This window comes from Biomphalaria glabrata, chromosome 5 (genome assembly GCF_947242115.1).
Source record: "Biomphalaria glabrata chromosome 5, xgBioGlab47.1, whole genome shotgun sequence".
Taxonomy (NCBI): domain Eukaryota; kingdom Metazoa; phylum Mollusca; class Gastropoda; family Planorbidae; genus Biomphalaria; species Biomphalaria glabrata.
The window spans coordinates 27437771-27450446 of record NC_074715.1 but is presented as its reverse complement, the minus strand read 5'-3'; the positions used below and the strand labels follow the sequence as shown (position 1 = coordinate 27450446).

Genomic DNA, 12676 nt, shown 5'->3' with positions numbered 1-12676 from the left:
GCTAGACATTAAAAATGTGAATAGACTAAATTTATTTTAAAACAGAAAGGAAAACCGGAAACGCGATTTCACCGGATGTTTATCTTAGAGTTAACATGGAGTTCTCCACGTACAACTATTCCATTTCTTTTTATGTACAAACAACACTTATTGTTTTGGCAACACTCACATTAAAGTTAAGTGTTTCGCTATGGGGACACTCCGGTAATAAAATATGAATGACCATTTGTTTTAATATAAGTAAAGTTACTTAATAACTATAAGCGTTAAGACTAATAAGACTGGATTATGGGTGATTTCAACCTACCGTACCTGATATAAATTGGAAAACACTAACCATAGATAAACACCAAAACCTTAAGGACATAAATGAGCTTTTCATAGAAACTTTACACAACCTAAGTTTAGATCAAATCATTAAAAAGCCAACTAGATTAAACAACACATTAGATCTCTTCTTAACCAACAGACCTGGATTAGTAGTTGATTATGATATTATCCCTGGTCTATCAGACCATGAGATCATAAAAATACACAGTCAGATAAAAGCAGTAGCCAATACAAAACCCAAAAGAAAAATCTTACTCTGGAATAAATGTAACCTAACACAACTACACCAAGCTGCATTAAACTTTCAACAAACATTCTTATTAGAAAAAGACATTAACCAACCAGTCGATGACCTCTGGAATTTCATTAAAAACCATCTTAAAAGCATTATAGAAAATCAAATACCAACTAAATACACATCAAACAAATTAAATAAATGCTGGTTTAATAATAGACTAAAGAAGCTTTGTAAACAGAAGGAAAACCTATATAGAAAATTTAAAGAAACTAATGCAGAAAGAGTTTACAAAAAGTATATAAAAATTAAACACTTAACCCAAAAAGTAAGCAGACAGCTGCAGAGTGAATACATAAACAATGTAATATCTAAAGACAACAACAAAAACCTATGGTCATACATTAAGTCTAAGAAAATGGAAACAACAGGCGTAGCGCCATTAAAAGATGAACATAACATAATACATAATGATAATGAAACTAAAGCAAACATTCTAAACAAATACTTTGCATCAGCATTCTCGGCCCCAGGAGACAAAGACATATTACTGAGTTTGAACCAAGTAGACAACATAGAAGATATAGTAGTACAAGAAAATGGAATTCAAAAACTATTAGCCAACACCAAACCAAATAAAGCTTCTGGACCTGATGGTATTCCAGCTAGATTACTCAAAGAACTAAGTAATGAACTAGCCCCAGTGTTCAAAATACTCTTTCAGGCTTCACTTAACCAGGGCAGAGTACCAAAGGACTGGAAAGAAGCTAATGTCACCCCCCTATTTAAAAAAGGAGAAAAATCTGACCCAGGAAACTACAGACCAGTATCACTTACCAGCATCACATGTAAAATCCTAGAACACATAATATGTAGCAACATCATAAACCACTTAGACAAACATAATGTCCTCACATCATACCAACATGGCTTTAGGAAATATAGATCATGTGAAACACAACTAATAGGACTAATTGATGATTTTTCAAAAGGTTTAGATAATAGTGAACAAATAGATGCTATCTTACTAGATTTTTCTAAGGCTTTTGACAAAGTTCACCACCATAGTTTGCTTAAAAAATTAAAATATTTCGGCATTAATGGTCCACTGCATCAGTGGATTAAAGACTTTCTGATAGGGAGAGAACAAACTGTAATAATAAATGGCTCTAAATCAACACTGATAACAGTAAACTCAGGTGTACCTCAAGGAACAGTCTTGGGTCCACTACTATTTTTAATTTACATAAATGATTTACCAAATTGCATTACTTCAGGAACAAAAGTCAGATTATTTGCAGACGATTGCATAATATATAGAACAATAAAAACAACACAAGACACAGATATTTTACAAAGAGAATTAGATGAATTACAGAAATGGGAATCAAATTGGAGCATGTCTTTCCACCCAGAAAAATGTCAGTTGTTAAGAGTAACAAAAAAACTAAAACAAATTAATTCCACTTATCTTATTCATGGCAAACCAGTAACACAGACTAAAAACGCAAAATACCTAGGTGTTATAATAAATGAAAAACTGTCATGGAATCCACATATTGATGAAACTACAAAAAAATCAAACAAAGCATTAGGATTTATTAAAAGAAATTTCTATAAATCAAATAAGAACATAAAACTAAAATGTTATTTAACCTTGGTTAGGCCAATAATAGAATATGCATCCTCTGTTTGGGACCCCTCAACTCAAGAAAACATTAAGAAACTAGAACAGACACAAAATAGAGCAGTGCGATTCATAACAAACGAATATTCACATTTGACTAGAGTAACACCTTTAGTAAAATCACTAAATTTAGAAAGCCTTCAGGACAGAAGGCTCAAAAGTAAAGTAGCAATAATACATAAAACACTGAACCATAATCTTCAAATACAAAAACAAAATTTAATAAAATACTCTGAAAGACACAAAGATAAAGGCACATTCCTCGTCCCATATGCTAGGACAAATTTGTACAAATACTCCTTCTTCCCTAGTGCTATTAGAGCATGGAATGGGTTGCCTGAGCTAGCCAGGAAAACCAGTGACTTGGCAGAATTTAAGTCATTGGTTAATATGCATGACGCGTAGGACGTAATCATCTTCTTTTTTGAAGTAACGTCTGTATTATATAAGATAAGAAGATAAGACTCACTTAACTCTAAAGTATAATATAAGTCACTTAAGTAGTAAAGTACTAACTTAGACTTAGTTCACTTAGTAACTACTACTAGTGACTCTAGTCTCTAGTGAAGTCTAGTGACTCTAGGTCTAGCACTCTCTCTTTCAGTCTAAGAGTCTTTGACTCTTTTTATTACTTTTATTACCTTTTTTTTTACTTTAGTAAAGTAACTTTTACTAGATCTAGATCTATTAGTCTCTATCTATATATATTTAATATTAGGACTATATATAATAATATATAGTATTATAAATCTAGATGCCCGAGAGAGAGAGTAGTCTAGATCTACTTTTAGTATTTACTTACTTTAAATTTTAAATTAAAGTCAATTTAAATTTAGTCTCTTATTAAACTTATCAAACTTTTTAAATCTAGATCTATCTATCTTACTATCTAGTCATCTAGTCAAGAAGTAGAATCATTATCAAATCTTATCTTTTTTTCTTGATCTATATCTATAGATCTAGTCAGATAATATTATATTATAAATAATTTAAATCTAGCCAATCTAGCTTGGCATTTCTAGGTGAGATCTAGATCTAAAATCTAAATCTAGAATAATCTAGATATATTATAATTACAAATTAACGTATATATGACATTTGGAATTTTCAATCTACTATCTTGATTGTCTCATAATGGCAATTCCCTGGGAGGAATTTTCATTTATATTGGCTTGATGTTGTCTGTGCACCAACAATGGTTATGTTGAGTTTTATATAGCATGAAATAAAAACTTGAAGTTATAGACAACCGTGTGTCTAGCTAGGTATAAATTTTTGTTTTTGTTGAAAAAGAGCGCAATGGTTTTGATACATTCCTTTTTAATCACCCTGTCCCTGTAGTATAGATTTCTAGATGTTGTCAACCACAAGGAGGCCCAGTCAGAGCATTTCATGTGTTCCCAGACTCCACATGCCTTTTGGAGGTTTCAGCAACACTCCAACAATTTTTCTGCTTCTGTATGCTCAAGCATGATGAAAGCTTCTAGGCTGCTCAATAGTTGGTTTCCTAGTAGGCCATAGAGTCTTCAATAAGATTACCAATCACCTTGGTTACCATTGTCCTGTTTTTACTTTGCATGGGACATGCTAAACTTCCATTAATGGTGCCCCCAATGCTGGGAGAAGGCAAAAACATCTCATATATATATTCTTTTTGGCTGTCCAGGAATGATTGGGAAAAACACAGAAAATATATTTTTTTAACTGTCATCTAATTTTTTTGTTGTTACTATCTGAACCATACTAGGTCAAGGTAAGCCACCTATGTTTGGTGATTTTGAAGCTCAAAGACATTGGATGGAAATAACAGTCAATCTACCAGCTGAAGACTGGTAAGATCCTTGACTCTTTATTGAGATTGTCATTGGTTGAGTAAATTAAATGTTACTTAACACTTTTCTTTTTTAACATTAATTTTTTTTTTTCATTTAGGTATAAGGACACAAAAGATAATGATCTACAGTATTGGGGCCTTGATTATCCCCCACTCACAGCTTATCATATGATGATCAATGGAAAAATGTAAATTACTATTTCATTTCTTGGTTATTTTTGTTTGTTCCTACATTGTCATGTTCCTTCATTTTGTCAAAAAAAAAAACAAAAAAAAATCTATTTGTTCGATTCCTACTATTTGCTTGCATTCTCTTCATTTGTTCAGAAAGTTAAAATTGGTTAAGAGATGATTAGAAAAAAAATTAATTACCTAATTGGACACATAGTGAAAGCTTTGGTTTGATCATTATAAAATCATTTAAAAATTAAATTTGGTTTGGGTCTTTTTTTTTTTTAAGATTGCTTTTTATTTAATCAACTTTTGTATATTGTATTTTTAATGATTATAGCATGTTCAGTGCACTCTGATCCAATCTCTTTTGTGGACCTGTGGGGGATATTTGATATATATGGCTCCTTTTGTCTCGAAAGGCAATGGATGCGCCCAAATGAGTCACTGGTTTTGGCTTAATCTTGAGACGGGGCAGAATCTGGTGTGGCTAATCAAGCCAATTCTAGAACGGCAGACTTTGCCACAATTCGTACATGTGTATGCCTCTGATTTAGGGCTAGCAGACAGGGCAGCTTTCTTTTTATCCCTCTTGATTAAAGCCGCTTCAATTCTTTTGTTCTCAGCAAGGGTTGTCCCAGCACGCACAGTCTGTCTCCATGCACTCCGGTCTTTGGCTATGTTTTCCCACATACTTTCGCTGATGCCTGAGGCTCTCATGTCTCGCTTGCAGACATCTCTATATGTTAGTCTTGGGCGGCCCTTGGGTCTGACTCCTTCCACAAGCTCAGCATATAAGATATCTTTCGGGATTCTGCCATCTGGCATGCGGGTGACATGTCCGAGCCAGCGTAATCTTCTTTGTGTCAGGAGAGCATACATGCTGTTCATATTGGCCAATCTTAAAACTTCCTGATTGGAGACATGGTCCCTCCAAGAGACGCCCATTATGCGTCTCAGGCAGCGCAAGTGGAAACTATTCAATCTGTGCTCTTGGTACATGTATGTTGACCAGCTCTCACTGCCATAAAGGAGAGTGCTCACAACACAGGCATTGTAGACTAGGATTTTGGTCGCTGTGGTCAATTTACCATTTTCCCAGACGCGCTTGGAGAGTTTTGCCAATGCTGTGGTAGCTTTTCCTATCCTTTTTGTCAGCTCGATGTCTAAGTCTAGGTTACTGACAATTGTTGAACCCAAGTAGGTAAATTCCTGCACCACTGAAAGGGTGTGGTTCCCAATTTATATTATAGGTATTTCTGCGACGTCTGTGCCAGGATTTCGGTCTTGGAGAGACTTATAGTAAGGCTAAACTCTTGACAAGCAGCTGCTAAGGCGTTCACTAGCTTCTGTAGACCTCCTTGTGAGTGAGATACGAGAGAGATATTTGATATGGTGTCAGTGGAAATGCTAAAACATGGGGACAGTGCCTTGTTGACAGAAGGACTGATCTTATCTCATATGATATAGACGTTACTTCAAAAAAGAAGATGATTACATCCTACGCATCATGCATTTAGTCATGCATATTAACCAATGACCTAAATTCTGCCAAGTCACTGGTTTTCCTGACTAGCTCAGGCAACCCATTCCATGCTTTAATAGCGCTAGGGAAGAAAGAACATTTGTACAAATTTGTCCTAGCATATGGAATAAAGAATGTACCTTTATCTTTGTGTCTTTCTGAGTATTTAATAAATTTTGTTTTTGTATTTGAAGATTATGGTTCAGTGTTTTATGTATAATTGCTACTTTACTTTTAAGTCTTCTATCCTGAAGGCTTTCTAAATTTAGTGATTTTACTAAAGGTGTTACTCTATTCAAATGTGAATATTCGTTTGTTATGAATCTCACTGCTCTATTTTGTGTCTGTTCCAGTTTCTTAATGTTTTCTTGAGTTGAGGGGTCCCAAACAGAGGATGCATATTCTATTATTGGCCTAACCAAGGTTAAATAACATTTTTGTTTTATGATCTTATTTGATTTATAGAAATTTCTTTTAATTTTCTATTAAATCTCTGTTGGCAAACTTCTAAGTCTCAGAGAACTGGCTAAAAGGAATGGTTGTAAAGCTTCCTAAAAAGGGCAACTTGACACATTGCAACAACTGGAGGGGCATTATCTTCCGCCCTGGGCAAAGCTTTCAGCATTGTTCTGTTGAGATAACTTCAACAGTCTGTGAATGAGAGGCTCAGTGAAGAGCAAGTGGCTTTCGAAGAGGCAAATCATGTGCAGAGCTGATGTTCATTCTACAAAACATAGAACAAAGTCTTGAATACCAACAATGGCTACTATATTTAATAGTACCCATTGAGAATCACTATGGAAAATAATAAAAGAATATAAGGTATCCCTGAAAAATTCTTCCAGATCCTATAACACCTATACAGCCGAAGGTTACGTCCTGTTGGACATGCCAAGCTATTGGGCTTGTGGCAAAAATCCACCTATTTAACACATCATCCCAGTAGCGACATATGCATGCAAGACAGAAGTCATCTGCCAAAAACAAGAAAAGGTTAAATTGGGCTCAGCAACAATGGCTAAGACAGATTTTAGGAATCAGTTACAGAGATCAGGTCACAAACGAAGAAATCCAATACCAAACTTGGACTTGACTACTTAATCAGGTTGTGACTGAGCATCGCATGAGTTTTGTGGGATATTTCCTCAGACATGAAGTCCAATATGAGAAAAAAGCAAATAAGGACGACCTTGTATAACTTTTGTGCTACACCTTCATAGAAGACAGAAATCCACCTATTTAACACATCATTATCCCAGTAGCACCATATGCAGGAGGTTCTAAGTAAGTAAGTAGTAAAGATTTGAATAAAACACATAAACATTTTGCATACCATCTTATGAAGATGTTCCAGTCCACATGCTCTAGCAAAATCATTAGCTGGAGTTTTAATTGAAGAACGTTTTTGTGCAAAGCTATAATCTTTTTAAAGTAGGAAATGATTTTACAAAACTCGTTTTTTTCTATTACTTATTTAAAATAATACTATCCTTTTTTAAAAGAGAGTCTTTTTGACCACCTCTTTCATGTTTTATACCATATTAATTTTGATATTAAAAATAGTTCCAACAAAACCTCTCTTTTTCATAAAATGACTTAATAATAAGCCTGCCAATAATTAGATTTTGTGTATAATCTTTATTTGTTTCAGAGCTAGATACATTAATCCTGATTTTGTGAAATTAGGTTCAAAAGGGATGGAAGATCCACCTGTGAAAATTTTTATGCGTATGACTGGTAATTACATAACTCTCAATATAGATCTAAATTTGAAAAATATTTTTGTCATGCCATATTTGGTTTGCTTTAGTGCCTTGCTTTTTCCCATTTGACTAATTGAATGGAATGATTGTTTTAATATTGTTTACAATGTTCTGTATAGTTTATTAGGAACTCACAAAGCTATATTAGAGTGTGATTTCTTATTTATGTTTTTTGCTTCATGTATCTTTAGGGCATTGAAATCTTTCATAAAGATCTCGAGCAGCACAACAGGAAGTTTTATATTTGGTTAATTTAATCTTGATATTTTTAACCCTGTAAACGTTTTCAAGAGATATGTATTACCACAACTAGAGTTATAGGAAAATTTGTGAACAAATTTAGAAATTAACAGCTTTCTTTCTTTCTATTCATATTTTTCTCCCATTTATCTAACCTATATAGCTAGTAGTATAATTTGTAAACTTTGTGCTGGACTTTACATTTACAATTGAAGTTTATTTAAACTGATTTGAAAAACAAACAAACAGCATCATACACAATCTAAAAAAATCCATCATTTATACATGTAAATTATGGGTGAGTCTGGTGTGAATGTACACTTTGGTTTCTTATAATTATAATGTTTTTTGTTTGGTGTAATGCACTAATTGTAAGACAAATTTCCATACGGACAATAAAGATTATTATTATTATTATTATACAAGAATTACTAGATCTTAGGTTTATTCATAAATATTCTATACTGAAAGTTGTATTTATTTTTTTTTTTTTTTTCAGTTCTTGCAATGGACTTATTACTTTTCCTGCCTACTGCAATAGCTTTTTTCATGTATTCACAATCAAAAAAAATTAAGGAAAAAGATATAGTAAGTATTTTCTTCAATTTACTTTTAATAAATATCTCTTTCAGATTTAAGAAACTTCTTCTTCTTCTTCTAGCCAGCTTTATTGCTGCTGAGCTGTGAGCTCTTTTGCAGATTGTGCCAAGGAAAAAAAGTGTGCTGTTTTCTTCAGTTGTTCAGCACTGCCGTACAGGCTGTTGGTTATGTTGGGCTGTAGTGGAAGTAGGGTCTGCCTAAGGTGGATTAGGGAGGGGCATTCAAAGAGGATATGGTTTACGGTTTCAAAGGGGTGGGCACAATGTCTGCAAAGGGGTAGTTGTGTGGAGTTTATTTTGTTCAGGTGGTAATTTAATAGTGGTGTGTGTCCTGTTCTTAGTTGGAAGATTGTAGATTGTTCTTTGCGGGGGAGGAAGTTAATACTGTCCAGTTTGTTAGACGTAGTCATTTCTCTGTACATGGCTCTGCCTGTGTTTCCTGATGCCCATTGGTTGAGCCACTCCTCTTTGTGATTGTTGACTAACATTGACCTTAGGGTGAGGTAGTTAACAGGTCTATCTGGTTGTTCCATAGATGAACCTGCCTTTGATAGCTTATCTGCCTTTTCATTTCCCATGATGCCAATGTGTCCAGGGATCCACTGTAGTGTAATATTGATATTTAATTTTGATATCATCTGGTGGATTATCACAATGAGTGTTGTCAACTCTCTTGGGCTGTTTGAGGTGCTGCTGTTAAGTGCTTGTAGAGTAGATTGGGAGTCTGTAAAGACAACAATATGTGATGGTGGTTGCACTCCTTCATATAATTTGTTTTCCACTGTCTGGAGTGCTATGGTAATTGCCTTAATTTCGGCTTGGAAGTTTGAGCAGTAATCACCTCAGGGTGCGCTTATCTCAAAGTGTTTATTTTTAGGGAAGACCAGGAAGGCACCAAGACCAGCATTGATGGTAGCTTTGAAAGCCGATTTGTCTGTATAAATATGGATAGCTGTTTTTTGATAGCTTTCGATTGTTTCAAGCGTGCCTACTTTGAGCTCCAGTGGATTTGATTCTTTTGTTAAGGTGTTATTTAGTAAATGTGTTTTGATGGTTGGTTGTTTGTAGTTTAGTCCGGGTGTAATGTTTGAAAACCTGGTAATTTTTTCTCTGTTATTGGGTAGGTGGTGTTTTAGGGCTAGTTCGTCAGTAAGTTGGATCAGAGTCCTTTGCTTTTTTTGGTTGTTTTTCCTATTTCTCTGTATTAGTAATTTATTTCGATGATCGTCCTCCAACCTTCTGTATCTCTCAATAGCTTCTAATGCTGCTCTGTTGCGCCTTAACTTAAGAGGTTCAATATTGGAGTCTATTTCACAGGCTGCTGTGGGAGTAGTTCTCATACCTCCACTAATTAGCCGCAAGGCTTGGTTTTGGATTGTATCTAATGATGGTTTATAGGTTTTGTTGGCAGCTACTTGTATGGAGAGACAGTTATCCATTACAGATCTGACATATCCAGTGTATAACTGTCTTAAGGTTTTCTTTTCAGCTCCCCAGGATGTTCCTGCTAGGTGTTTTATTATGTTTAATCTTTGTGATGCCTTTTCTTTTTAAATCTGCCATAAAGTGTTTTAGAGACAGTCTTTGGTCTAGTTTTACACCAAGATATGTTGGATTTTCTTCTTTATTTATTGGCTGAGAGTCTATTTTTAGGATGTAGTTTCTTTTTGCTGTTTTGTTGCTGTGGCTAAAGATTGAATAAACTGACTTTTCTTTGTTTATTTCCATTTTCCATAATTTTGAATATGTGGAGATAGTTGTGAGGGCTCTATTTAGTTTGGATCTAGTCAGCACTGGATATTTCTCTGTAGTCCAAATTAAAAGGTCGTCTGCATAAAGTGCCTTATTGACCGAAATGAGGTCCGGGAGGTCATTCATGAAGATTAGAAAGAGAGTGCAGCTAAGGTCTGAACCTTGTGGTAGTCCTTCTTCCAAACTTTTTTTACTAGAGATGGCACCTTCGAATTGGGTTTGGATGGTTCTGTTTTTTAAGAATGCCCTGATCCAGCTGTACATTTTTCCATGGATGCCCATTTTTTTCATCTTCAAAAATAGACCTTTTCTCCACACTCTATCATAGGCTTGCTGTAAATCTATAAATACTGCTGTAGTGTGCTTGTTTTCATGAAACCCTTCTACTGTGTCCTGGATAAAACGAAAGAGGTGGTCTTCTGTTCTACTTGCTTTCCTGAAGCCAGCTTGTGCATTGTGGAGTGAGCAAGTACTTTCTAGCCACCAATAAAGTCGGTTATGTTGGATGTTAGAGATATTGGTCTATAACTTTTTGGGTCTCCAGGTGGTTTATTTTTCTTTAAAATGGGTATTATGTTTGCGGTTCTCCATTCCTGTGGTATGTCTCCAGTTTTCCATGTATGGTTGATAAAGTTAAGTATACAGTTTTGGGCCTGTGGTCCTAGTCCCCGAATCATTTCATTTGTTATTTTATCGGGTCCAGGGGATTTTCTTGACTTGAGGCTTTTTAGGGCAGTATTGAGCTCATGTAAAGTGAAGGGAGTGTCAAAGATCTGACAGTTGACTGTTGGAGCTTTTTCTTCTTTATGATATTACTGAAGGCCTGGTCCAGTTGTTTTCTTGGCTTTGACTTGTTAATCCTGGCAAAATATTTATTGAAGGTTTCAGCCTTTTTTAAGGTTTTCTGTTATTATGTCGTCAGTGCCTTTTATAGGTTGGGGGTTTGTTATTTGTTTCTTTCCTGCTAGCCGGTGCAGAAGGGTCCAGGCCTTTCGACCATCCTTGTTTAGATCTAGTTGTTCGCATGTTGTGGTCCACTTTTTCTTTTTTTCTGTTTTAATTTTGTATCTTATAAGCCCTGTCAATTTGTTGTATGTTGTCTTGTTCTCTCTAGTAGTTTTTTTTTCTATAGTCTTCCTGGCCGTGTTTCTTTCTTTTACTAATTTATCTAATTCAGGTGTCCAAAAAGGTTTGTATTTCTTAATTTGGCCTCGAGGGATGTATTTTTTTTCTGCTTGTAAGATGTTGGAGACTATAGTTGTGTAGGTTGAATTGACGTCTGTTTCAATTATGCTTAATAGTTTTGTGTCTGTTTCTTGTGAAAAAGCTGCCCAGTTAGCTTTTTTATAGTTCCATCTAGTTGTTTTGTTGGATTGGTAAGAAACAAATGTTGTTTATATTGAAAATATATTAAAAGAACTTGTCTATTTATAATTATAATTTATTATAATAAAAGTCAACAAAATATAAACTTTGAGATTTGGTGAAAGTTAACACATATAAATAATAATCTATATTTGAAAAATAAATTTTCGTAGTTATATAAACTCTTGGAAAAAGTTTACATCAATTTAAATTGTGAGTATATATTGTTCTTGATAATTTAATATCAAATGATTATATCAAATAAACAACAGCAAAAAAAAAATTAAACATTTTTTTTCAACTTACAGTAATAACAGCAAAAAAAAAAAAAAAAATTTTAAAACATATTTTTAAATGCATATTTACAGTTAATACAAATCACAATGCTTGTTGGATATCCTGGACTAATTCTTATTGACAACGGTCATTTTCAGTATCCTTTTAAAAAAATTTAAATATAATTAGATCTAATAATGATATGCATGGTAGTTTTATTTATTCATGAGAATTGAAAATAATAGTTTCCTCTACTGATAATACAGATATAACAATGTCAGCCTCAGCCTTTTTATTCTTGCTACTTTGGCTTTCACCAAAAAAGAAGACATACTGGGAAGTTTACTGTTCTGTTTGGCTCTCAACTACAAACAAATGGAACTGTATCATGCCTTGCCTTTCTTTGCATATTTGTTTGGAGCATTGATACAACAAAAAATATCTCAAGGGTAAATTATATTTTTTTTAACAAATCAGGGTTAGGGTTTCATACATTTTTATTTGCTTAGGCAGTGGTCTACTGTGGGTAGGGCTTGAGGGGCAGCTGCCTTGAGTGCTAGAGCATATGGGACGCCTAAATAGTATAAAAACACTTCATAACATGTTTCTGTGACTTCATTCGTTAGCTTTATTTACATTATATGTAAGTTTTGTATTGCTTATGCAAATATAAAATATGTTCAATTTTTGGAGAGGGAGGGGACCCTTGCTGCCTCTGCCTCTTTACTATTGTACTCACAACATTATTAAATAGAAGAAATGTTCTTTTGTAACTATGTAACATGTAATTCAGCTCCATACTAGTTCAATTTCCTATTCATAAAGGACATTTTAATTACTATTAGCTTTCATTGGCACTTAGATTTAGTAAGAACTAAGTTTTTTATGATGCAAAATAT

The 12676-nt window shown here is 34.1% G+C and overlaps 1 protein-coding gene across 2 annotated transcripts in view; it reads left to right on the top strand.

Moving 5' to 3' along the window:
• Nucleotides 1-12676, top strand: part of LOC106069534 (probable dolichyl pyrophosphate Man9GlcNAc2 alpha-1,3-glucosyltransferase) — a 30492-nt gene that overhangs the window by 9271 nt on the left and 8545 nt on the right. Inside the window, exons 1-7 of one of the 2 annotated variants that reach the window (XM_013229218.2) lie at nt 53-204; nt 4000-4084; nt 4185-4274; nt 7434-7519; nt 8285-8373; nt 11870-11934; nt 12044-12226. In XM_013229218.2, the coding sequence (XP_013084672.2) occupies nt 96-204; nt 4000-4084; nt 4185-4274; nt 7434-7519; nt 8285-8373; nt 11870-11934; nt 12044-12226 (707 nt within the window). In that variant the 5' untranslated portion in view covers nt 53-95. Of the gene's footprint in view, nt 1-52; nt 205-3999; nt 4085-4184; nt 4275-7433; nt 7520-8284; nt 8374-11869; nt 11935-12043; nt 12227-12676 lie in introns of those variants that run through there. The other variant, XM_013229219.2, reaches the window with a different exon arrangement.